General features: G+C 42.7%; 1 protein-coding gene across 2 annotated transcripts; it reads left to right on the top strand.

Annotated features, from left to right (window-relative positions):
• Positions 1 to 248: 248 nt before the first annotated feature.
• On the top strand, positions 249 to 22,292 carry LOC115114356 (WD repeat-containing protein 37). Of its 2 annotated transcripts, none has more exons than XM_029642523.2 (15): positions 249 to 410; positions 1,338 to 1,510; positions 3,383 to 3,479; positions 3,670 to 3,765; positions 3,937 to 4,001; positions 11,000 to 11,135; positions 12,256 to 12,327; positions 12,526 to 12,570; positions 12,698 to 12,774; positions 12,898 to 13,132; positions 13,392 to 13,533; positions 16,371 to 16,505; positions 16,764 to 16,878; positions 18,388 to 18,534; positions 18,947 to 22,292. In XM_029642523.2, exons 2-14 carry the CDS (start codon positions 1,373 to 1,375, stop codon positions 18,517 to 18,519), a joined length of 1,485 nt encoding a protein of 494 aa, XP_029498383.1. In that variant the 5' UTR covers positions 249 to 410; positions 1,338 to 1,372; the 3' UTR covers positions 18,520 to 18,534; positions 18,947 to 22,292. The 2 variants fall into 2 exon arrangements, with proteins under 2 accessions (XP_029498383.1, XP_029498382.1); XM_029642522.2 differs by having other exon boundaries at positions 251 to 410; positions 12,895 to 13,132.
• Positions 22,293 to 22,445: the final 153 nt, after the last annotated feature.

The raw sequence follows: 22,445 nt of genomic DNA, 5'->3' as shown, positions 1-22,445 counted from the left end.
TGTGGAAATAGGCGTGGTCTAAGACTTTGTGGCTGTGGTAACTAGACGACTGTCTAGCTAGCTGCTGTCAAGCTATCTGTTTGACAGAGACAGGAGAGGAAGCGAGACACCCCACTTGCTGTTTTGTGTTTGTCTGTGTTTTGGTTTCGGTTTTGTTTCAATGGGGCCCAGTGAACTAGTATTGCATTGAAGTCTATGGGAGACACACCCAGTTAAGTTGACCGGAACTGAACATTTGTTTTCAACGGTAAATGGCCTGGGTGATCTTAATTTATCCACCATCTTTGATGGGGAGAAGTCAACAAGGATCCCAGTAACGTTACTTTTCATTTAGAAAATGGCAAAATGGTCTGTCGCAGAATAAATTTCAGAGCAACTTGGAACAAATACCTGGATTTCTAGTATTGTATGTAAGTATGCTCACGTTTCTTTCATAGCAAGTTAGCTAGCTAGTTACGTACATTTAGCTAGTTTGTTAGCTACACATACTCAGTGACTATCTACCTTAGCTAACGTTAGTTAGCTTCGTAATAGCTGACCTGGCACCTCCTTGCCTATTTCTTTTTTTGCCTATTTGTGTGTATAGTTTGTGCTAGCTTGTTAGTTAGTTCACATACCTCGTCCTGTTACTAAAGTAACATCAATACTTTTTTTGTCAGCTTTGGTAATTCGCATTGGTTAGCTAGCTAGATATGTTTGACATCTATCGTCTTTAGCTAGCTAACTAGCTATCTACGTTAGTTTGGTTAGCTAGCCAAAGCAGGGTGGCTTGACAGTAATGGTGCCTACAACAGAAATGGTTAGCTTGCAGTAATGAGTAGTTATGTATGGTTTCACATTCGTTGAACGTTTTCTTTGGAGACATCGGTCCTTCACACTCCTTCCAAGGGCAAAATGATACCAAGCTTGTCATGCTGACATCACATATCATATTAAACATGCATTTCAGATATTACGTCTGTTTTATGATGACTGACATGCATGAATGTCAGAAATACTCAAGAGTTGTCAATATGTCCCTAAATTAATAACAATGCCATGGTTCCCCTGGGAGCTATTCAGATGTGAAGGAGAATGTGAGCAATACTGTCTGTCAGCGTGTTGTGATATTTGTGCACCTGAACACCTACCACCGCCCAACATGGGGTCTGGTGTAGCCATACCAGAGAGGAGGAGGCGACAGAATATACAACAATATTTGTCCATACTGACTCAGAAAGACACTTACTATTTCTTAATTAGGTATGGCTCGGGCCTTGTGTAAAGACTTTTCAGGAATAGCTTCAGAATATTATAGCTAATCATTCTAACCATGTACTCTGCTTCCTCCTTTACAGTTTCACATAGGAAAGTTGGGGGTCTATGAGGAGGGATGCCTGTCGAAAGTGGAAGCAGTGCATCCTCCCGCCAGGCCAAGCAGAAGCGCAAGTCCCACAGCCTGTCCATCCGTCGGACCAACAGCACCGAGCAGGAGCGCACAGGTTTACAGAGGGAGATGTTGGAGGGACAGGTGTGGACTGGGCTGGGGAGAGCCTGAGAACAAGTGGAGCTTTTGTCCAGCTGAATGTTGTCACCATAACTAGAGAAATGTTTTCCAATCTGAACACAAGCCAGGATAATTGTATGATTGCATAAGTGGTATAGAATGAGGCAATCCACAAATGTCTGTGGTTGTTTGTTAGGTTCTTACCTTGAGTGCACTTATGGCACTGTGGTTTGCACTGTTAGGCTCACTAGTTAAGTAGACTTAAGCCAATTACACTGTGATCCATCAGTTTAGAGAGCATGAGAATGTGAGGTGCTGTTCAACCAATAGAATCGATGCATGCGCTTCTCTCCCAGTCCATTTGACACAAATGGACTCAAGCTAATCTTGTTCAACATCACTTAGTTAAATCAATCATGTGAGATAAAGTATATGGATGCAGTTAGAAGAACATAATATGTTCAGTTGATGGTGGGGGAGTATTTGTAGTTATGGATTAGGCTACATGAGATTAAATAAATATACTTAGTAGACAGTTGTTGTAATCCAGGTAGTTAGTTAATTTAGTTATTGTTCATTCAATGATCTTAGTTCCTGTGCTTGCTTCACATTGTGTTAGCTAGGTTTTCTACGATACATTTGTTTTACAAACAGATTAAGATCAATTCTAAGTCTGGTTAATAAGGGGAAGCCAATTGAACAGTTTACTGAGAAAGGGATCACCGTAGAATGCCACTTGTCTTTTTGAGTATGCCTTTTTCATAGAGTATGTTTTCAGGTCTTCTCTGCTATTATGGTGGTAGCATGTGTTGTTACTTCAGAGCAACAATACACACTTACTCTTAAATTATTTGGGACATGGGGCAAAGCACTTAATCCAATTTTTTTGTTTTCACTCTGGCTACTTTGAGTAGTCTAAGTCTGCTGATAATCTGCATCACTATTTGAAACCTGAGGTAAGTTGGGTGTTTAGAAACACTGTGTCAGAATGTAGAGTACCTTCTCAATAGCGTACTAAATAGTTTAGTTGTAATGTTCTAGTGTTTTTTCTAGTGTGTTCGTTCACACACAATACTTTTCCATTCCCCTTGCCAAATGTCTCAGCTCTATTAAATCCACAGGAAGCTTGATTCAACATGCCCTGTGCTCCTATCCAGAAAATCTGTTTCAGTATTGCAAATCTCTCTATGCTATACAGGTTCCATCAAATTCCCCCCTGCACGATAGCCAACTCTGTAAACTACACCACCCCAGCCTGCTTTGCTGTTACTTTGTGCATTGTGGTGTACTGGTACTCATCCTTTCTCCAGCTGCATCATGACTTGTTACTGTTAGCCTATGAATGCAAAGAGCATCTCTACTGAACTCCTTAGAAAAAAAGCTGGACCTGCAAGCAAGGGTACAAAGGGCCTGTATGTGTTTGTCCCTGGACAGACTGTGTTCTTGTGGCACTAGGCCATTCAGCTCACATCAGTGCTCTGGTAGAATAAGCATTTCTATGTTAAAAGGAATGACTTGGGTAGATTTTCCATCTGGTTTGTAACACAGAGAGTCAGGGACCATTTTTGTCTCAACACTTATTGTCCTTGTGTAGTGGTAACACAGTTGATATTTAGTTGTCAGTGTTAGTTTCCCTGTCATCACCCTTGAATGTTTGGTTGTATTAGTAGCCTCGTTTCCTATTGGCTTACAGTCCCCTTAGCACTAGTAAATAATTAGTTTTTCAGTGTCCTAGCAGGAATATTATGCTAAATAGTTTGCTATTATTGCACTAGGACCAAGCCCACCCATTTGGGGTTTGTTCTTGGTCTCATTATAAACCAAAGGGTGAATTATTCTGTTATCTCTTCCCTATTTTCCCCTAAAATCTTAATATCCCAATTTATGCATCTGCAGGATTCCAAACTACCATTGTCTTTGAGGAGCAATCTTTTGGACCTCTTTGGCCAGATTGAGAGGGAGTTTGAAAACCTCTACATTGAAAACATTGAGTGTAAGTACAGCACATTGGTGGATAACATTCCTATAGGTGAATGTGCACAGCCATCATTGGAGTGGATGTCACTTAATATGATTTCACCCCATGTACAGCAGTAACAATATGTGAAAATGTTTTGATTGATATCTGCTTGATAATCCCATTGCTGTCACTATCCCTCAATGTGATTTCTATTCATTTGTAGTGCGTAGAGAGATTGAAACCTTGAACGATCGTTTAACAGCTGAAGGACAAACCATCGACGGGGGAGACTTGACTAAGGGGGCACTTAAAGCGAAAGGTTTGAGACAGCAGAATTCTGTTTGACATGTTAGAACGTTCATGTTAATGCTGCTGTGAAGGGCCTTCATGCCAAATGGAGTAAATGTCATAGACCCACAATATGTTGATTAGAGACTTCACTGGCTTCTTATTCTGTTCTCATAATGTGCTCTCTCCTCTTAACTCACAGCAAGTCATAGCACAAGTCAACTTTCTCAAAAACTGAAGACAACTTATAAGGCATCTACAAGCAAGGTAAAATCTCTTATCTTTATCTGACTTGCATGATATGTCATTTAAAAAATAATATTGTTAAGTAACTTACAACCTAGTTGTTTGCTATAATAATAATAATTTCAGCGAAGGGATGATTTAGAAGGGACACAGTCCACTGTTCTATTAAAAATACACAATCTTATACCAAAATTGTATTCATATTTTAGGAAATGTATCTAAGGCTATATTCTTTAAAATACAGTTGGTTTCGGGTTTGTACTAAATGTTAATTGAAAAAGAGATATGAAAGTGGTCGTATGGTCAGCGGTAAATCTATTTTTATTTTTCACCATAGCGCTCACATTCTTTCCATGGCAAAGTAGGTGGTGGACCTCTTCCCACCTTCAATGTGGGGAACATTGTGGAGTTGTGGGGTGGAGACTCATGGGTAACAGGTTCTTCATTTCCCCCGTGTCCCCCTGCCATTATGCATGAGCAGCCCAGCCATGGGGCTGATGCACCGTCTCCAAGACACTTGGTGATTGAAATGTATGACTTGTTGTTTTATAGACTAATTTACAGTGAGACATATTAAAGACACTAATTGATATCTCTCACTAACAAAAGCTTTCTATGAAATTTACCGTACACACTTTTTTGGGGGGTTGTTTCTGCACTCACTAGAATGGAAGCACATTGGATTTCCAGGCTGTCACGCACTTAGGCCGAAAGGCTGACGAGATCTCTGTGAAATGCCTTGAGCTTCAATGGCTTAATGACAATGGTTTGAGTTGAAATGGCAGTTGTGGGCTTTCCTTTGTTTCACAGAGGGAGTCAGTGCAATGAAAGATGACGTTGTGCTCTTTCTATCTTTACGTTTTAGTCATTTAGTAGGGAAAAAAACAACACCATATCACAGTTACTGCAAGTAGACTGTTCGAAGTAGCTGCTATCATGGCAACAGTGTGGTCTGTTTGGATGAGCTTGGTTTTACCTCATTGAACATCAACCCTTTGTATGACTGCAGCTAAAAAAAAACAATCTTACCATAAAGAACTACCCTATTAACACACATTGCTAACAATAAGTTAGGATATTTCCTTGCTCTGTTCAATGTATGCTTCTTTTCATACTTCTATTCGATTTTAACTTGATGATCTACGCAACCGTTCAAAAGTTTGGGGTCACTTAGAAATGTCCTTGTTTTTGAAAGAAAAGTACATTTACTGTCCATTTTTAAAATGACATGAAATTTATCAGAAAAACAGTGTAGACATTAATATTGTAAATGACTATTGTAGCGGCAAACGGCAGATTTTTTGTGGAATATCTCCATAGGCGTACAGAGGCCCATTATTTGCAACCATCACTCCTGTGATTTTAAAAGGCTAATTGATCATTAGAAAACCCTTTTGCAATTATGTTAGCACAGCTGAAAACTGCTGTTCTGATTAAAGAAGCAATAAAACTGGCCATTTAAAAAATAAAAAATAAACGTTTATTTTTACCCCCTTTTTCTCCCCAATTTCGTGGTATCCAATTGTTAGTAATTACTATCTTGTCTCATCGCTACAACTCCCGTACGGGCTCGGGAGAGATGAAAGTCGAGAGCTCCGAAACACAACCCAACCAAGCCGCACTGCTTCTTAACACAGCACGCATCCAACCCGGAAGCCAGCCGTACCAATGTGTCGGAGGAAACACCGTACACCTAGCGACCTGGTCAGCGTGCTCTGCGCCGGGCCCGCCACAGGAGTCGCTAGTGCACGATGAGACAAGGATATCCCTACCGGCCAAACCCTCCCTAACCCGGACGACGCTAGGCCAATTGTGCGTCGCCCCATGGACCTCCCGGTCTCGGCCGGCTGCGACAGAGCCTGGGCTCAAACCCAGAGTCTCTGGTGGCACAGCTAGCACTGCGATGCAGGGCCTTAGACCACTGCGCCACCCGGGAGGCCTGAAACTGGCCTTCTTTAGACTAGTTGAGTATCTGCAGATTTGTGGGTTCAATTACAGGCTCAAAATGGCCAGAAACAAAGAACTTTCTTCTGAAACTTTTCAGTCTATTCTTGTTCTGAGAAATGAAGGCTATTCCATGTGAGAAATTGCCAAGAAACTGAAGATCTTGTACAACGCTGTGTAATACTCCCTTCACAGAACAGCGCAAACTGCCTCTAATCAGAATAGAAAGAGAAGTGGGAGGCCCCGGTGCACAACTGAGCAAGCAGACACGTAAGTTAGTGTCTAGTTTGAGAAACAGATGCCTCTCAAGTCCTCAACCGGCAGCTTCAATAGTCTCAACGTCAACAGTGAAGAGGTGACTCCGGGATGCTGGCCTTCTAGGCAGAGTTGCAAAGAAAAAGCCATGTCTCAGACTGGCCAATAAAAAGAAAAGATCAAGATGGGCAAAAGAACACAGACACTGGACAGAGGAAGGTTGGAAAAAAGTGTTATGGACAGACACATCTAAGTTTGAGGTGTTCCGATCACAAAGAAGAACATTTGTGAGACGCAGAAAAAATGAAAATATGCTGGAGTGCTTGACGCCATCTGTCAAGCATGGTGGAGGAAATGTGATTGTCTGGGGATGCTTTGGTGGTGGTCAAGTGGGAGATTTGTACAGGGTAAAATGGATCTTGAAGAAGGAAGACTATCACACCATTTTGCAACGCCGGCACCCTGTGGACGGCACTTAATTGGAGACCATTTCCTCCTACAACAGGACAATCACCCAAACCACAGCAACAAACTATGCAAGAACTATTTAGCAAAGAAGCAGTCAGCTGGTATTCTGTCTATAATGGAGTGGCCGGCACAGTCACCGGATCTCAACCCTATTGAGCTGTTGTGGGAGCAGCTTGACCTTATGGTACTTAATAAGTGCCCATCAAGCCAATACAATTTGTGGGAGATGCTTCAGGAAGCATGTGGTGGAATCTCTTCAGATTACCTAAACAAATTGACAACTAAAATGCCAAAGGTCTGCAAGGCTGTAATTGGAGGATTCTTTGGCGAAAGCCAAGTTTGAGGGACACAATTATTATTAAAATTAAAAATCATTATTTATAACCTTGTCAATGTCTTGACTATATTTCCTATTCATTTTGCAACTCATTTCATGTATGTTTTCATGGAAAACAAGGACATTTCTAAGTGACCCCAAACTTGAAAGGTAGTGTATATAATTTTCAGAAATGGCACTTGAAGACTTCAAACAAACACTAATCCTTTCTTGAAATGCTGATGTTCACTGATGTAAAATGATCAACACTTTGATATGCACATTGCAGACCATGCACTGTCACAATAGGCTATATCCCATAAACTGCTGGGTGCATTAGATATTTAACCAGCTTTGTGTCTAACACACTTCCTGTTGCCTATTGGTTAAATGTAGCATGTTACGCCAGTTAGGGTTGCACATTTTGGGGAATATTCAGAGGTGGAAACTTTCCGTGGGAATTAATGGAAATATATGCCAATTAATATTAATACCATTTCAATGTAGATGTTTTTTGTATTGAATATATTTACTATATCATATGGAGACAAACGTAAACCTTTTACCTTATCGTAAGTAGGCATAATTGCAAATGATTAAATCCTTCCAATATAAATAAAGAAAACAATTTGAGTTACAAATATAACTTTAATTAAATGAGTTGACTCTTCACATGGGATGATTTCACTGAAAAACAAATGAAAGGGAATATTGAATGATCCATCGCATCTCCCAAAAACGTAAAATGATAGTCTAGAAAAAAGCTTTAGCTGTCTTCCTCTCAGGCTTCCATGTCTTTTCCTTGGACTTCCTCAATGTCCACCTCTTGAACATCAGACTCTGAGGCCTCATCTTCACTGTCACTTTCCAACCTTGTTGTGGATGGCTCGTTGTCAGGCTCAAAAAGCCTCAAATTTGCCCTGATGGCCACCAACTTTTCAACCCTTGTATTGGTCAGCCTGTTGCGTGCTTTGGTGTGTGTTCCCAAACAAGGACCAGTTGCGCTCTGAGGCGGCTGATGTTGGTGGGTTTTGGAGGATGATGGAGGCAACGGGAAAGAGCCCCAGATCCACAAAGTCCCTTCCACCAGGTGGCTGATGCAATATGGAAGTCGTGCCAACATATCTCATCTCCATCCCAAAGCCCTTGCTTGGAAGTGTACAGACTCCCAAGAACCTTGCCCTCATCCAGGACAAGGCGGCGAGACATGGTTGTGATGACACTAGACCGGATGCTCTTGCCAGCATTCTTGGGGTCCAACATGTACGCTGTGGCGTGTATGGGCTTCAGGCAGAAGTCTTCAAGTTTCCTCTGCTTGGCGCAACAGTGAAGTGGGCAGGGCAGTACAGATTGCTTCTCTTACATCTGCAAGCAGAGTCTGAACATCAGACAGGATGGCATTGTCTCCCTCAATCCGTGCAATGGCAATTGCTATTGGTTTCAGGCTGCTTACCACTCTCTCCCAAAATACATAATGCAGGAGGATCCTTTTGATGGGGCTGTCCATATTGGCAGACTGTGATATGGCCATTTCTTGGAGAGACTCCTTCCCCTCCAGGAGACTGTCAAATATGATGACAACAACACCCCAACAGGTGTTGCAGGACAGCTTCAATGTGGTGCTCTTATTCTTCTCACTTTGCTTGGTGAGGTAGATTTCTGCTATAATTTGATGACCCTTCACATACGTAACCATTTCTTTGTGTCTCTTGTAGAGTGTATCCATTGTTTTCAGTGCCATGATGTCCTTGAGGAGTAGATTCAATGCATGAACAGCACAGCCAATGGGTGTGATGTGAGGGTAGGACTCCTCCACTTTAGACCAAGCAGCCTTCATGTTCGCAGTGTTGTCTGTCACCTGTGCAAATAGCTTCTGTGGTCCAAGGTTATTGATGACTGCCTTCAGCTCATCTGCAATGTAGAGACTGGTGTGTCTGTTGTCCCTTGTGTCTGCTGTGCTCTTGTAGAATACTGGTTGAGGGGTGGAGATGATGTAGTTAATCATTCCTTGCCCACAAACATTCGACCACTCATCAGCGACGATTGCAATATAGTCTGCTTTCTCTATGATTTGTTTGACCTTCACTTGAACTCTGCATCCAGCAAATGAGTAGATAAAGCATGTCTGGATGGAGGGGTGTATGCTGGGCGAAGAGCATTCAGAAATCTCTTCCAATACTCATTGCCTGTGAGCACCAGAGGTGAACCAGTTGCATACACAAGCTCGATCAAGACATTCATCAACATATATAAAATATTTTCGCCCCACCTTGGCTCAGACACTGTAGTAGTGTGGGCTCAATAGCATCTCATTAGTATGCAAGATCTTGAGAATCAGCTGTACATGTGACGGAAGAATGCACTGTGCATGCAGAGGATTGCAATTCCATTGAATTGTGGATAGTTTAACCAAAATATGCCACAATACCTAGAATTGCCTTATTTGTATCCCACAAAAAAGGTCCACTGTTATAAGCATTTATTTTTAATGAATTTAAGCAATATTCCGGGGCTTAACTTTCCATGGAAAATTTCCGCATCACTTCCGACCCTTTGCAACCTTAACGTCAGTGTTCTATTTAAACTAGTTCTGTAACCCTTAACAGCCCTTTAAGAGTATAAATGGCAGTGCCATCTCTCTTGTGGCCATCATTCACTACTTCCTGTTGATAACGCTTCATTTATCTTATACCACAGTCTATGCACACTTTAAACTTAATGTGGCTCTTTGTCTTTCATAGGACACTGTATTAAATCAGACCTGGTAACATTTAGAAAACCATTCAATTATATCTGTCATTCCTGAATTTTTTTTCTGAAATGATTTGATAGTAATTATTTTATTGCGCCGTTGCATGCATCTCGCACCACAGCCTCAGGCTGTGTCCCAGATGGTTCTGGTCAAAGGAAGTGCATTATATAGGGTGCCATTTGAGACACACCCTCAGATACTGTATCTGCAGATGTTTTATATGTGCTGCCCAGAGAGATCCAGAGCTGCTGCTGTTATGTGTGGATAGGCTGCTGCGGCAGGCCTGCTCTGTGCTTACAACCAACCAACCCCTGGCTCAGCAATCACTGAAAATAAACTGCAACTCATCAAAGTTGTGGATAGCATTTTAGTCTACCATGATATTATGCTTTAACTAGGCCTATGTGTTTACTATAAGTTTATACATAGTGTTGATTTTTTTTCCACTTTAATTTCCATATTTTTCTGAAGTATGATTTTACGTTGTTTGTATTTGGTTGCAATATTCTGGTTTTCCCAAAAATCCAGTAGTAGGATTTTGGAATTCCTGCGTATTCCCTCCTGATTCTGGGAATCTTCCAACTGGAATTTTTGGAAAACCTGGGAATTTTTGGAGATTTACTGTAATTCTGCAACCCTATTTTTTTTGAATGTTGTTGAATTATTTTGGTGAGATATCTGACCTGCTTATTTGTCCCCTCTTGCTTTTACAGTGGGAACTTATTTAGTGGTTTGTTTCAAACACCTGCCCCTCCCAGAAGTCCAACTTGTTTTATCTCCATTTTAGATGTAAACATGGATACTGACTGACTGATGATAGTCATTTGACTATTATTATTTAAAATTCTTTTGTTTTACTTAACCTTATATGGTTCATATATTCTTTATCCCCTCTTTCTTTCACAGCTTTGCATTTAATATCAGTTTTGATTAATGCAGCATAATTATTGTTTTGTCCAACATGATACTAAGGTGATGTGAATAAATAAATAATAATGATGATTGTGTTCCAAATGGCACCCTTTTCCCTATTTAGTGCACTACTTTTCTTTTATTTTTACCACGGAATAGGGTGCCATATGGGATGCAGTGTAAAACAACCCAAGCTTCTTAGCCATTGTAGAGCAGAGGTATCATGCTGACTGTCTGGAGCCCTAATGACCCCCACCCACCCAGTGCTGCTGTCCCTCCCTGCTTTCTCCCCTGCTTCCGTTATGCTTCCTCCTCTTCATTCAATCAGCTGTGTGTAAACACCATCTCTTGTCTCTGCTGCCTGCCCTTCAGATCGTCTCCAGTTTTAAAGCCACCACGTCCAGAGCCGTGTGCCAGCTGGTCAAGGAGTATGTAGGCCACAGGGATGGCATATGGGACCTGAGTGTCACCAGGACACAGCCCGTGGTGCTGGGCACAGCGTCAGCAGGTTAGAAAGCTACAGTGCATTCCAATGCCCTCCTGATAGGGTTGCAAAATTCCAGTAACTTTCCCCAAATTTCCTGGTTTTCCAGAAATCCCAGTTGTAGTATTCCTGGAATTGGGAGGTAATAAGTAGGAAATCTAGAATCCTCCCACCAGGACTTCTGAAAAACCTGGACATTTTGAGAGGTTACCGTAATTTTGCAACCATACCTACAGAACATCCTAACAGGCGCCATACCCATCAGATTTGGCTTGTTTAAAAAAATATATATATTATTTGGATTTCTTCTCTCTGTAGTATACTACTAGCCACCTAGCAATGTTATGAAGTTGTCTTCAGCTAGATAGGTTCCCAATATCTCAAGCTCATAACTAGCTACCAAGCTTTTTCAGGCTGTCAATCAAGTTAGAGTAGCTTGTCTAACTGTCTTAGCTGGCATGCCTGCTGGCAAGGTTGGTCAACTTTTAGAAAAGCAAGCAATTACTAAATGTACTGAAGTAAAGATAATGATTATGGCTCTAGATTGCAGGAAAAATATTTTTCAGATGTTTGAAAAATGCAAAACTCCAACTTTTGGACCACCCCCCCAGCCATCCATGCGTACTTTGTGCCCCCTCAGATTTCCCCTCAGATTTTTGGGGTGCATGACTCCCCTGCATCCCAATGTCTTGACTACTGGCCTTATTTTCCTCCTGGCCCAAGACAAACAATCATGTTAGTGAGTCACATTTTAAACTGGTCGTCCGTAATGTTCAGCCTGATGGCTCTTTAAAATGCACTGCAGACTTTGGTTTGATATTCAATGAATTGAACTGTCAACAGGTGCGTGTTAAGGTTGTGATAAAGCCATCATATGGTCTGGTAATGAGGAATTGCTTTCAGACCAGAGTGCTTATTGTGCTAAGAGGGGGCAAATGTAATTTGGCAATGATTACAGTATGAACGTAGAGTGAACTGAATGACTCATGAGTTAAATCCCGAATGGCACGATATTTCCTATTTCGTGCACTTTGTAGGTGTATGGAATAGGCTGCCATTTTGGACGTAAACAATGATTACAGTGATGTATGAAGGGGGTGTGGCCTGAAAGCTGAATGTGTTCACACCATGTGTCTCCATACAGATCACAGTGCAATGCTATGGAGCATCGAGACTGGGAAATGCCTCCTGAAGTATCTAGGTCATGCAGGATCAGGTGAAATGTTCTCTTCTTTCTGATCCATGCAATGTGTATGAAGGAATGTATTTGTCCTAAATGATTCATAGGGTGCGTCCTAAATGGCACTGTGGGGCCCTGTTTAAAAGTAGTACATAGGGGTAGGGTGCTTTTTGGGACAGGCCCAAAGTGTTATTGTGGAGGCTATTCATCAAAAACATGTTTGTCACTTTCCAGTTAACTCTATCAAGTTCCATCCCACGGAACAGATGGCTCTTACAGGTAAGGATCTCTTTCTGAATGGCCACAATTGTCTGAAAAACACTTGAGTCCCATGTATGTTCAGATGTCTATTGGTTTGGGGTGTTGTGAGGTGTTTTTGAGGCCTCTATCTCTGCTCTGTCCACAGCGTCTGGTGACCAGACAGCCCATATCTGGAGGTACACGGTGCAATTGCCCACCCCACAGCCTGTAGCCGACATCAGTGTAAGCTTCTCAAAAACATGTCTCTTATAACCCACTGCACCTAGATGTCTAGGTCCTATATGCTGGTGTTTGTGTGTGTGTGTGTGTGCGCGTGTGTGATGTCTGTCTCTGTTTTCACAGCAGACGCCCTGTGACGACGACATAGACTTCTCAGATAAGGACGAGGCTGACGGGGACGGTGACGGCCCTAACGAGTGTCCCTCCATCCGCGTCTCTTCCACTACCCTCAGGAGCCACCAGGGGGTGGTCATTGCTGCAGACTGGCTGGTGGGGGGCAAGCAGGTGGTCACAGCCTCTTGGGACCGGGCTGCCAACCTGTACGACGTGGAGACCTCCGAGCTCGTCCACTCACTCACTGGTACGTCCACCCCTTCCCCCCCACACACACTTTTCGTACGTTACAACATCAACGTAGAGAAATAAGAACACATGAAGGAGAAAACGCACACACAGTAAAAACTAAACAGAAAAACCTTCATGTGTTTTTTCTGTGTCTGTAGAGTGGGCATTGCATTGGTTGTTATGTGTCATAAGGGCTGTTTTGGATTACGTTGCCAATGAATGCCCTATTCCTAGTGACTCTGCCTTACCCCTCTGAGCTGTGTCTGTGTCCCCAGGCCACGACCAGGAGCTGACCCACTGCTGCACCCACCCCACCCAGCGTCTGGTGGTCACCTCTTCCAGAGACACCACCTTCCGCCTGTGGGACTTCAGAGACCCCTCCATCCACTCTGTCAATGTGTTCCAGGGACACACTGAGTGAGTCACACACACACACATACTTTCTATCTGTGTGATTTCAGTGATCCCCTCCATCCACTCTATCCAGGGACACACAGTCAGTAGCACCCCTACAAAATTCATGCAGAAAGCATATCGCCACCCATAATGTGGCATTAATTATCCATCAATTAGCATTAATAAGCCATGTGTCCATTTAGATTACAGGGGCTAGATTTGGTCTGCCCACAGTCGCGGGTGAGGGCACAGCTAATCAGCCAATAGCATCCAGAACAAATGATACTGTGGTACATGAGTCAGTCAAGAGAATGAAGGAGCTGGTGACCTTCAGGCCTCGCCATTTTCCCACCCAGACGTCATGTGTGTTGTAGACTGCTTCCATCACGTGGACTGGGATATGTTCCGCATTGCGTCAAACAACAACATTGATGAATACGCTGATTCGGTGAGCGAATTCATTAGAAAGTGCATTGAAGATGTTGTAGCCATAGCAACGATTAAAACATTCCCAAAACAGAAACTGTGGATTTATGGCAGCATTCGTGTGAAACTGAAAGCGCGAACCACTGCTTTTAACCAGGGCAAGGTGACCAGAAACATGACTGAGTACAAACAGTGTAGCTATTCCCTCCGCAAGGCAATCAAACGAGCTAAGCGTCAGTATAGAGACAAAGTAGAGTCGCAATTCAACGGCTCAGACACAAGTGGTATGTGGCAGGGTACAAAAAAAGACTACAAAAAGAAAACCAGCCCCGTTGCGGACCAGGATGTCTTGCTCCCAGACAGACAAAATAACTTTTTTGCTCGCTTTGAGGACAATAACAGTGCCGCTGACATGGCCCGCTACCAAAACCTGCGGGCTCTCCTTCACTGCAGCCGACGTGAGTAAAATATTTAAACGTGTTAACCCTTGCAGGGCTGCAGGCCCAGACTGCATCCCCAGCCGCGTCCTCAGAGCATGCGCAGACCAGCTGGCTGGTGTGTTTACGGACATATTCAATCAATCCGTATCCCAGTCTGCTGTTCCCACATGCTTCAAGAGGGCCACCATTGTCCCTGTTCCCAAGAAAGCTAAGGTAACTGAGCTAAACGACTACCGCCCCGTAGCACTTACTTCCGTCATCATGAAGTGCTTTGAGATACTAGAGAAAAAGATAATGATAATGATGAGAATGCTGTTCATCGACTACAGCTCAGCATTTAACACCATAGTACCCTCCAAACTCGTCATCAAGCTCGAGACCCTGGGTCTCGACCCCGCCCTGTGCAACTGGGTACTGGACTTCCTGACGGGCCGCCCCCAGGTGGTGAGTGTAGGTAACAACATCTCCACCCCGCTAATCCTCAACACTGGGGCCCCACAAAGGTGCGTTCTGAGCTCTCTCCTGTACTCCCTGTTCACCCACGACTGCATGGCCATGCACGCCTCCAACTCAATCATCAAGTTTGCGGAATACACTACAGTGGTAGGCTTGATTACCAACAACAACGAGACTGCCTACAGGGAGGAGGTGCGGGCCCTCAGGAGTGTGAAAATAACCTCCCACTCAACGTCAACAAAACAAAGGAGATGATCGTGGACTTCAGAAAATAGGGAGCTTCCCCCTATCCATATCGATGGGACAGTAGTGGAGAGGGTAGTAAGTTTTAAGTTCCTCGGCGTACACATCACGGACAAACTGAATTGGTCCACCCACACAGACAGCGTCGTGAAGAAGGCGCAGCTGCGCCTCTTCAACCTTAGGAGGCTGAATAAATTTGGCTTGTCACCAAATGCACTCACAAACTTCTACAGATGCACAATCGAGAGCATCCTGTCGGGCTGTATCACCGCCTGGTACGGTAACTGCTCTGCCCACAACCGTAAGGCTCTCCAGAGGGTAGTGAGGTCTGCACAATGCATCACCGGGGGTAAACTACCTGCTCTCCAAGACACCTACACCACCCGATGTTACAGGAAGGCCAAAAAGATCATCAAGGACAACAACCACCTGAGCCACTGCCTGTTCACCTCGCTGTCATCCAGAAGGCGAGGTCAGTACAGGTGCATCAAAGCGGGGACCGAGACTGAAAAACAGCTTCTCTCTCAAGGCCATCAGACTGTTAAACAGCCACCAGTAACATTGAGTGGCTGCTGCCAACACACTGATTCAACTCAATAATGGAAATTGATGTAAAAATATATCACTAGCCACTTTAAACAATGCTACTTAATATAATGTTCACATACCCTACATTACTCATCTCATATGTATATGTATATACTCTACTCTATCATCTACTGCATCTTTGTAATACATGTATCACTAGCCACTTTAAACTATGCCACTTTGTTTACATACCCTACATTACTCATCTCATATGTATATACTGTACTCAATACCATCTACTGCATCTTGCCTATGCCGTTCTGTACCATCACTCATTCATATATCTTTATGTACATATGCTTTATCACTTTACACTTGTGTGTGTATACGGTAGTAGTTTTGGAATTGTTAGGTTAGATTACTCGTTGGTTACTACTGCATTGTCGGAACTAGAAGCACAAGCATTTCGCTGGACTTGCATTAACATCTGCTAACCATGTATATGTGACCAATAAAATTGGTTTTGATTTGAAACATCTAGGTATTTATTTGACTGCAAATGTACAGTCCTGCTAATAAGGCCTTGGTCCCTAGAATGCTACTTTGATGTTTTCCTTTCCAGGAAGCATAACATGTTTTGCTGGTTCATAAATCTCTTTTTACAGCAACCGTTGTCACCTAAGTGCTTTACAGTAACCTGGCCTAAACCGCAAGAAAAGCGGGTTAATGACTAACTCTCTTTTCCACCATGGTGTATGTGTCCAGCACGGTGACGTCAGCTGTGTTCACTGTGGGGGACAACGTGGTGTCTGGGAGTGACGACCGCACCGTCAAGGTCTGGGACCTCAAGAACATGAGGTCACCCATAGCTACCATCCGCACAGACTCTGCCGTCAATAGGTGAGAGGGAACTGTATCACACAAGCTATTCTGGAAACCTCTTATTAGGTAGAGTATGTGTGTGATTTAGAGAAAGAAACAGCTGGGATTAGAAGATACATTAAAAAGGGATGATTTAAAGCCTCGTTGTTTACTGTATTTTGAACTTTTTACAGGATAAGCGTGTCGTACTAATTAAATATTGATTTTAAGAGGGATGTTAAGAATCAATGTTGTGTTAGAAAATGTAATTAATTGATTATGTTTAACTGCTCACAGGATAAGTGTGTCAGTGAACCAAAGAATCATTGCTCTTCCTCACGACAATCGCCAAGTCCGGCTGTTTGACATGTCAGGAGTGCGACTGGCTCGACTCCCACGTAGCAACAGACAGGTAACCAGAACCAAACAGTGGGGCTAACACTGGACTGTAATCACAACCTATTTCCATATTACCTCTCATGACTAGGCTGCTCAACCAGTACCAGACATGACTAGGCTGCTCAACCAGTACCAGACATGACTAGGCTGCTCAACCAGTACCAGACATGACTAGGCTGCTCAACCAGTACCAGACATGACTAGGCTGCTCAACCAGTACCAGACATGAGTAGGCTGCTCATCCAGTACCAGACATGAGTAGGCTGCTCATCCAGTACCAGACTCAGTACCAGACATGAGTAGGCTGCTCATCCAGTACCAGACATGACTAGGCTGCTCAACCAGTACCAGACATGACTAGGCTGCTCAACCAGTACCAGACATGACTAGGCTGCTCAACCAGTACCAGACATGACTAGGCTGCTCAACCAGTACCAGACATGACTAGGCTGCTCAACCAGTACCAGACATGACTAGGCTGCTCAACCAGTACCAGACAAGGCTGCTCAACCAGTACCAGACATGACTAGGCTGCTCAACCAGTACCAGACATGACTAGGCTGCTCAACCAGTACCAGACATGACTAGGCTGCTCAACCAGTACCAGACATGACTAGGCTGCTCAACCAGTGCGATATGGACTGCCACTTCTGTCTTACCCTTAGCCCTGATGGGTTTTCCAAAGGGTATGTATTTGAGTTTTTATTGTGTTTACTATTTTCTTGTGCGTAGTATATTTATATGAATTGTGTCAAATAGTTTAGCATCGGCTGCCATTGATGCTTTCTAATGTTGAATTTGAAATAAACCATTCCATTCTATATATAGACTGAGTGTACAAAACAATAGGAACACCTTTCTAATATTGACTTGCACCCCTTTCTGTCTTCAGAACCGCCTCAGTTGGTCGGGACATGGACTCTACAAGGTGTCAAGTATTCCACAGGGATGCTGGCCCATGTTGACTCCAATGCTTCCCCCAGCTGTGTCAAGTCGGCTGGATGTCCTTTTGGTGGCGGACCATTCTTAATACACACGGGAAACTGTTGAGTGTGAAAAACCCAGCAGCGTTGTAGTTCTTGACACACACAAACCGATGTGTCTGGCACCTACTACCATACCCTGTTCAAAGGCATTTCAGTCTTTTGTGTTGGCCATTCACCCTCTGAATGGCACACACACACACACACACACACACACACACACAATCCATGTCTCAATTTATCAAGGCTTAAAAGTCCTTCTTTAACTAGTTGCCTCCCCTTCATCTACACTGAAGTGAAGTGGATTTAACAAGTGGCGTCATTAAGGGATCATAGCTTTCATCTGGTCAGTCTGTCATGGAAAGAGCATGTGTCCTTAATGTTTTGTACTCTGTGTATATAATCAGTCAGGTTAGGTACTAATGTTACTGTTGCTTCACAGAGTTGTGTTCCTTGTTGTCTATGACCTTTGTTTCTTGTGATGGTTTTTCAGTGAAAAGTGTGTTTATATAAATGAAATGTATTGTTATTATTCCCAGGGCCACCGGCGCATGGTGTGCTGCTCAGCCTGGTGTGAGGATAACTCTTCTTGTAACCTGTTCAGCTGTGGCTTCGACCGGCAGGCCATCGGATGGAACATCAACATACCTGCGCTGCTGCAGGAGAAGTGAGCCCAGCCAGGACAGGTTAGTTTTCCCTCATTTACTTTTATCCTATGTTTTCTTTTGGTTTCCTCTTTCAGGGACGGTTTTCCGGGCACAGACTAAGGCCTGTCCTAGACTCAATGGAGAATCTCCATTAAAAATAGCTTTATAGTCCTGGACTAGGCTAAACCTGTTTCTGGAAATCCACTCCCTAGTGTTATTTGCAACTTGTCATTAGCATTTTTGGACATTACTAGTCTTTATTTTTTTCTCTAAATTTCTGAAAGGGGAGGGGCTTTAGAAGCCTATTTTAGTATTTTTTTTACCCCTCACTGCACATGTACTTTTGTCTTTTAATTATCTGTAACTAAGTCCCTGTACATAAAAGTGTCTGCTAAATTACCTAAATGTCATTGTTTTTTTGTCTTTTTCTTGTGTGCAAATTTAAAAACAGGTCCAGAGTCAGCTCTGAGCCACCCGCCTGGCCCATCTGCTCATTGAGCCCATCTTAAGAGCTGATCCCTGGTCAGATCAGTCACATACCCTGACCCTCAGGGAGGGGAGAAGATCGATCGAGGACCCCCACCCCGACCGCTTTCTCTGTGTCAAGTCCTATATTCTTTTGACACTCCAAATGGGGTCACAGTCTGGTCTACATGGTCTGAATATACATACCATAATACATACGTGTGTGACAGTGTGTGTGTGGTTGATTTCAATCTTGCCCATGTACAGAAAATGTGAAGGACTACTCTCTGCTTTGTTGTTGGGCTTGTTTTGATCCGTTTATTCATCAAATTGCTGCTGAAGATAAAGAGCACAGTGTCAAACAGGAGGTATGGGGGTGGTAGGTAAATGTAGTGTGCCTAATTTTCAGTTCAGAGCAAGTCTGTCCCACGTAGATGGTGTAGCCTTAGAATATGATGATGATGATCAGCATTTCATGGAGACTTGTGTTCTGAAATTCCACACATCTGCTTTCTACCTATCTAACCTGCTCAGATGTACAGCAAGCCAAGCTATATAGCTGTCATTTTGGCAGAGCCACACCTTGAAGAAGTCTACAGGTCCATGACAGTCTACTGCTGATTAACTGAGCTCTGCTTCGTACAATACAATGAGGCTACAGTACAGTGAGTTCTTGTGGCTCTGTCATGCACCTTTTAAAACCAATATCTGTTACAGTTTATTTTGTTATGTAACACTTTTTTTAGCCAAAATCTCATTTCAGCTTTTGTACAGAATGTTATGAAGCCTACTCCGACACGTTATGTTGTACCATTGGAATAACCTGTGTAAACAATCCATGTTTTGGGGGTGGAGGTTGATCGTCTTCACCATTTCAATAGGCACTTCATTTGTGTGTAATATTCATAAATGATTCTTAGAAAGTAAGACGTTCTGAAATTGCTGTTTAGATATAGAGTTTACAAGCAATATTAATTGGTAAAGTGTATCTTTTAAAATATTTTAGCAGTGCCATTAGTCAGTATTGAAAACCTGTTACAGGGATACATAGACCAGTCCTAGTTGTACTTGCGTAAGTGGAATCTCATTAAGAGCATTCAAATGCAATGGCTGTAACATGCTTGTGTGGTCAGTGATCATGGCGTTAATGTCTGCTTCCAAAACAACAAACTGCATAGAAAACTAAAAGAAGAGATTGTTGTGATGTGTTTGGGGGGGGGATAGTGTGATGTCACAAAGTACCTGTGTCTGTTTTTGTTTTTAGACGAAGAGAGTCGATGTTGGCCTCTAAAACATTTGGGACGTAATTGTCTGCAGGACTCACTTGGCAGGCAGCACAGTTGACTAAATTCCTGCTAAAGAGCCGACGAATGCTAAAAAAGGATCTATGTATCTCAGTACATGAGACCAGACAGTTTTATTGCAGGAGTAAAGGGTTTTGCAGAGCCTTTTAGATATACTTTGTGTTTTGCCAATGTATAACAAAATGATGCTCATTAATATTGATACAGTAACAGCCACATTGAACATCTTCTATCCCATATTGAATAGCTATCGTGACAAGTCTAAAAAAGCCATGAAGCCAAGTATAGAAGAAGCCCACGGAGCATAACTTTCCTTTCACAATAAATCTCACATCTGGTGCAAATGAAATGTAATATATTCTGATATATTCAAAGTGGCCCATTTGGCTTAATGATGTCTTACTGCTGCAGATTTGATCAACCTTTTTAATGTTATGAGGTGCTCTTTTCATTTCTACTAGTTCTTCATCCTGTGCAGTTAAATCAGTTGGATCTCTTAGGTTTCATTGACTGAAGTATTATTGCTTTAATCTATAGGGGTTTGCATAAATCTCAAATACTGATTTAGTTGTAATTCTCACGTATCATTTACATCCGGGATGTCTTAGAGGGTGACGGCTAGCCTGCTCCCAGATCTGTTTGTGCTCGAGCCAACTCCATTGGTCTTTATCAAACCAAACAATATGACAGTGGGTGGATTCTATTATGCTGAGCCGTGGGGTACCGGTCTGGCCCATGACGTGAAAGGGCAAAAGCGGTGGGGGAGGAGCACTCTTCTCAAATCAAACAGTAATCTGTGCCACTTGGTCATGTCAACATCTCTTTTCTATAAAATGTTAGAATTTTCAGACTAGTTTTCATTGGAAAGGCAGATGTAAATTATTATTATTTTTTTAAAGCGTTGTTTATCAAAAACAATCAATTTTGCATGTGAAAACAGAATCCAACTCATCACTCCACGTGCTTCGTTACATCACTTTTGTTTTGAGCCGACTTCGCCTTGGGCTTTGAACGCGGCACCTGGCCCCAAAACAAATGCAATCAACTTTCACCCGGTGCAAAACACGCCTACCAGGGCGCCCGGGCCAGATGAATCAAATCCCCTCAATGAGTGACAAGGAGTTGGCATGATGGCACAAACAGACTGGCACTCAAGCTAGCTACTGCATATTTTGTTGTGCAGTCCTATGCATGATGTAGTACTAGATGCATTTATTCAGTGATTATAGTAGGCTGTTAAATGGGTTGGTAAAATAAGAGGTGCCTCTTGGACCGTAGCCGTCCAGGATTGTCATCATCCCTGATTGAAGTGAAACAGATTTGTTTGAATGGCAAAAATATCAAACGTGTGGCCTCACTGGCCTGTGAATGTGTCATTTTAGAATGGTTTTCCAGAATTTTCTTATTTGCAGACAGTCTATCTACAGAGCTGGATTTGATTGCACCTGAACTCAAGCCACATCCCAGATCTGTTTGTGTTCTTGCCAACTCCACTGCTTGTTTGGCATTTGTTACAATGTGTTTGCATGATGGCACAGACTGGCACTCCGGGCTACCTGAACTCCTTAATCACACATTCTGAGCCACCATGTTTAGCTAATTGACCATGTTTATCATCAACTTTAATAGTTTTGTTATTATTTGATTATTTACATTTCAGTCTCATGGTTTTCTCCCTCATAATGTAAATCTGGTCCTGTGGTCCTGCTCTTTTGTGTTCTAAAGGGCACCCGATTCCCTTTACAGTGCACTACTTTTGACATGAGCCCTATGGGGCCTGGTCAGAAATATTGCACTACGAAAGAAGTAATGTGCCATTTGGGACGTATCCCTCATTACATCACAAATTTAGCAACAGAAATCAACTGTGCAATAGCTTTAGTAAAAATGAGTAAAACATTTTTACCTAGCTAATGATATTGTAAGTACATAAAACTCAACATTAAACAGTTTTTGCTGACAGCGGTGTTGTGAGAGAGAGATGTATAAGGAACAACAGCTTGTGAAATAAAATGTTGTACCATTTTATTCCCTCAGATTGTATGCTCTTTGTGTTGTAGTTCAGCCTTGCTTTGAGTCAGTTGCTAAATTACCATTACATCGCTTCAGGAGTATGAGGATAGTATTTAATTAATTGTTCAGTCTGTTACCACGCAGTTGTCAGAAAACACCCAGTGGCCA

The sequence above is a fragment of the Oncorhynchus nerka genome, linkage group LG9b, assembly GCF_034236695.1.
Source record: "Oncorhynchus nerka isolate Pitt River linkage group LG9b, Oner_Uvic_2.0, whole genome shotgun sequence".
In the NCBI taxonomy this organism is placed as follows: domain Eukaryota; kingdom Metazoa; phylum Chordata; class Actinopteri; order Salmoniformes; family Salmonidae; genus Oncorhynchus; species Oncorhynchus nerka.
The sequence above is the reverse complement of the archived record's forward strand: the minus strand, read 5'-3'. Positions and strand labels throughout refer to the sequence as shown.

Excerpts from the sequence above, each read along its gene's own strand:
- LOC115114356 (XM_029642522.2), top strand. The coding sequence starts at position 1,373 with ATGCCTGTCGAAAGTGGAAGCAGTGCATCCTCCCGCCAGGCCAAGCAG. Across the intron at positions 11,136-12,255 it reads GCTGGGCACAGCGTCAGCAG|ATCACAGTGCAATGCTATGG; the intron begins GTTAGAAAGCTA and ends GTCTCCATACAG. Across the intron at positions 13,534-16,370 it reads GTGTTCCAGGGACACACTGA|CACGGTGACGTCAGCTGTGT; the intron begins GTGAGTCACACA and ends GTATGTGTCCAG.